At 31.3% G+C, this 4,386-nt stretch overlaps 1 protein-coding gene across 1 annotated transcript; it reads right to left on the reverse strand.

Moving 5' to 3' along the window:
* Nucleotides 1-265: 265 nt before the first annotated feature.
* Nucleotides 266-2,603, reverse strand: LOC132714716 (leucine-rich repeat neuronal protein 1-like). Its single transcript, XM_060697632.1, has one exon. The coding sequence runs from the start codon at nucleotides 2,213-2,215 to the stop codon at nucleotides 266-268; it is 1,950 nt and encodes a 649-aa protein (XP_060553615.1). The 5' UTR covers nucleotides 2,216-2,603.
* Nucleotides 2,604-4,386: the final 1,783 nt, after the last annotated feature.

The raw sequence follows: 4,386 nt of genomic DNA on the forward strand, positions 1-4,386 counted from the left end.
ACTGATTACCTAATTGTTTGGTTTACAGAAAATGGAAAGATTTCGTTGACCATTTTTGTCATCAAAGTTCTATAGGTAATATGCCAGGCAAATAAATGCTAAAGCTCATTTTGTGATTCCTTTGATTCAACAAAGGTTATTTTAGCATTACAATTTAAAATATAAGAACAGTTGCACAATATACAAGAATAACAGAGACTTCATACAGTCTGATTGAGAAATGAAACAAATATTTTTGTCAATTGTCAGGAATTTGTTGGCTCTTCTACTGACCATTCATATGCTCAACATGTTGGTTTTCGTACGTAAATGTGGATTCCGTGACGTCAGCGAAACATTCACGTGACTCCGAACCAACAATAAAAACATTTTGTCTGGCAATAATTCGAACTTTATCTACACATCTATAGACAACTGTCAGAATAAAAACACCAAATATCACTCCTGATATGATCAAAAATGCTATTGCAAGATGATTATAACGTATGCCTTCTGTTTTATTTTCTTCACTTAAAGTCATTACACGTACACATGACTTATCATTTATATCTGAAAACGAGGCTATACATATTTCATATTGGGTGAATGGTTGCAAAGGCCGGACTACAAATATTTTCCCAAACGTATTCAAGTTTTGAATAACGTAATCGGACGATGTCTCAAAAGTTCGATATATTAGCACGTGTTTTTGTTTTTGGAGTGTCTTGTTCCACGTGACAAGTATTGAGGTAGAGCTTCGTGACAACACATTGATTTGAATATTTATTGGTTTTACTTTGATGTGAAAATATCTAAACACGTTTGCACCATTTGATTCTGCGACACATCGGTACTTTCCATCCATATTCAATGATAATATTTTTAAGTTTAAAAAGTAACTTTCAGCGATCACTTCTTTACTCCATACTTCCCCATGCAGCCCCGTCTGGACACGTTCCCATGTCACGTGTGGTTTTGGCTGACCAACTGCAAAACAATCCAACAGAAGGCGTTGGCCAATATAGAGAGCATACTGATCCTCTATTTGCGAAACAATGTTTTGCCCAGGATGAGTAAATTGGTCTTCGCAAGAATTATTTCTTGAAAATATTCCAATAACCGGAATGAATGAGCAGTTGATTGGTGTTTCGATAATTTTAACTTTCGTATTATTTGATATAAATGGAAATGATGTTAGGTTAGTAAAGCTGATGTCAAATGTCATATTATCCGGTAAATTCTGAAATGCAAGTTCTTCTACAAATATTAATTTTCTATTCCGGCTGATATCAAATCTGCTTAGGCAATATCCGTTGCTAAAAGCACCCGTAAGTATGTATTTTAAACCAGGTAGGTTGTTCAAAATGATTTCATGTATGTGAAATTTGTTAAGACTGCCTTCTACAAATCCTTCAAAATTGTTTTTACCTAAATCAACCGAATACAAATTACGAAATATTGTCAAATAAGATAATATTGGATCTGTTAACTTGTTGCCAGAGATATTTAAATATTTTAAATTTTCAATACCTTTAAAAGCTTCAATGTCGAATGTATGGATATTGTTACACGATAAGTCTAACACTTCCAAGTTGGTTAGATGTATAAATGTTCCTGATTCTATAATATGTATATCATTTCCAGAGAGGTTCAGTTTGCGTAAATATACCAGGTCCTCAAAAATGTTGGCGTTTAAATCCCGAAAAGCATTTCTTGATAAATCAAGCGACTGTAATATTTTCATTTCGGTGAATATGTGCTTGTTAAGATTGTAAATGTTATTTCTTGATATATCAATCCTCGTAGCGTATTTGGCAAATGTCAATGATTCCGCCTTTAGTAAAGTTATTTCATTATTTGACAGGTCTATTTCCATAATGCCATGACAAGTACAGTCAATTCCATCAAGTGATTTGATTTTATTCCAAGACATATTTATAGACATGTTTATCGACTTGGAGCATACACTGCAAATAAACGAGTTAACATCTTCTATTCTACATTTCGATAAATTAACTATCACGTACTCATTAGCGTTTACATTTCCGATATTATCCCAAATAAGTTCTTTTTCGTCAGATGTGGCATTGTCACTGGTAAATGCTATGCTGCATGATCTTTTATTCGACTGGCTGATAAGGTAAGACTCCGTTGTGAGCAGAGATTCTGTGTTGTTTATTAAATCAAGTGAAACACACAACGCGCAGCAAATAAAAACTCGCAATAAAAGTGTCATTTTTGAAACATATTTTGATACTTTGAGCTGTTTTCATGCAGATTTTTTTTTTGCGATAGCTTTTTTATATTCAACAGAAATTGAACAATTTAAAGTATTGTTTGTGTAAACATTTTTAATCAGAATTGGTTCTTGGTCGTAAAATTTACCATCCGTATATATTATAAAATATATGTTGCGCTGAGTATTTCATATTTGCTTGACCGTTCATTAGAGTTAACACCTTAACACCAAATCACTTACCTCTGTACGCACACAATGATATATCCGGTAAATGTGAGTGCAAATGTCTTGTTTTGACGAAATGCACTTACTTTTATACATATGTCATGAGATATCCGAAACAAGAGAAGAGAGTAATTGTCCTCTTTTAAAGCGCAATCAATTACTTATGAACTAATACACTGAGAAATCCGGTAAGAGGTGTGAATTGCCCTGTTTTGAAGGACAATTACTTGCTAACGGACACATACTCTAAAAAATCAAGTTAGTGGCGTGTATTGTCCTGTTTTATGAAGCATACTCACGTACTAACGAAGGGTTTGGTAAGAGGTATATATATTGTCCTAGCTGTTTTTGAAGCATAAACACTTACTAATATACATAATAAGAAATCAAGTAAGAGATCGACGTAGATTGTCTTTTTGAAGCACACTCACTTGTTAATGAACCTATACACCGATCTATCCGGCAAATCGGAATGTAATGCTCTATGATTTGTACCGTCTTTCTCTACATGTTACACAAAGCTTTGTTAACGGAGGGAAAACTCACTGAAAAAAACAAAATAGATAAGACTTTCATGACTTATATATAAAATAAAACATTAATTGATTACGTTATCCATGCTTTCACTTCTTGTACCAAACATTAAAATTTCTTTTCTTTTTTCATACTATGCAAATAAAAAAACAAAGCAACAACACTTTGAAATTCAATTACATTTTACTCATTTGTCCAAAAAATATAAATGAAAATATCTTTTAAACGTTTCAATTAAAAAAAATAAAATAAGGTTAAAATAATTAATTAATTTATTTATTTATCAATTAATTGATTTATTCATCAATTAACTTATTATCATAACATATAAAGATTCTATGAAAAAATATAACGGCAGATTTGTAAAACTAGATGCTATATATTTAATTAAATCTAAAATATTCTGAACACATTCCAAAAAATGTCAATTCTTGTTGTTTCCTATCTTAAATGTCATCTGCGTTAATTTAAGCGATCTTTTCAGACCAAATAATTCAGTTGTAATATCTAAAACATACCTTTGGAGTAAACTGTTTTTGACAACACTCACATTTGCAATGCTTTACAGCTAATGTGTAAGATCTTTTTAAAAAGTGATTATATTGATGGCGTACAATTATACAATGCTCTTTACAAAAAGTCTTTACATTCATACATGACACAAATAGTGGTGAATAAAGGTATTTGTTCTGGCTTCTAATTTCGTGAGATTGGTTGACATTAACTATGTGCATACTCAAATAATTTTATTATAATGATAAATTGTGTTTTAAACAAAGCTTACCGTTGTCCTGTTTTCCTCAGGTTTCTGATATTCCTTTTATCCTCAAAATAAATCAAATTTGAATTGTCTTTTCTAAAATGTTTTATGTTAAATGTCACATTATTAAATAGCCTCGATGTTCTGAATAGAATGCTTTAGTGTTCAATCAACATTCAGTCGTTGTCACAAGTGCAATATATATGGAAATGCCGTAGTGAATACGCTTCTATCAAACCGTTCGCTTTATTCTCCTTGTATTAGAGAAGTTTCCGATTCTTATCCAATACTCTAGAACTTCCTTAACTATCACAATTGGACAATTCGCGCGAAGAAAGCTGTATCTAATAATGTTATGAAGGCTTCATCGGAGTAAAAAAACAATATATATTTTTTCATTTGTTTATATGAATAAGCGATCAAACAAAAGATATTAACAACTCGCATTATTACTTTTTGTGACCATCTGATTTTAATGAATGGGTTTAGAAACACGTCATCAAAGGTGTTGGATTTCATTATATTTTCTTTTAACAAAGAACCAATAAAAAGTGTTTTTACGCTCTTTATATTCAATTGAAAGATATTGTTTATGGTAAACATAAGAAATATTGAAGATGAATTCAAGTTTATTTGAATATGTCATTCC

The sequence above is a fragment of the Ruditapes philippinarum genome, unplaced genomic scaffold (assembly GCF_026571515.1).
Source record: "Ruditapes philippinarum isolate M1 unplaced genomic scaffold, ASM2657151v2 ctg2229_1_1_1_1, whole genome shotgun sequence".
NCBI classification, from domain to species: domain Eukaryota; kingdom Metazoa; phylum Mollusca; class Bivalvia; order Venerida; family Veneridae; genus Ruditapes; species Ruditapes philippinarum.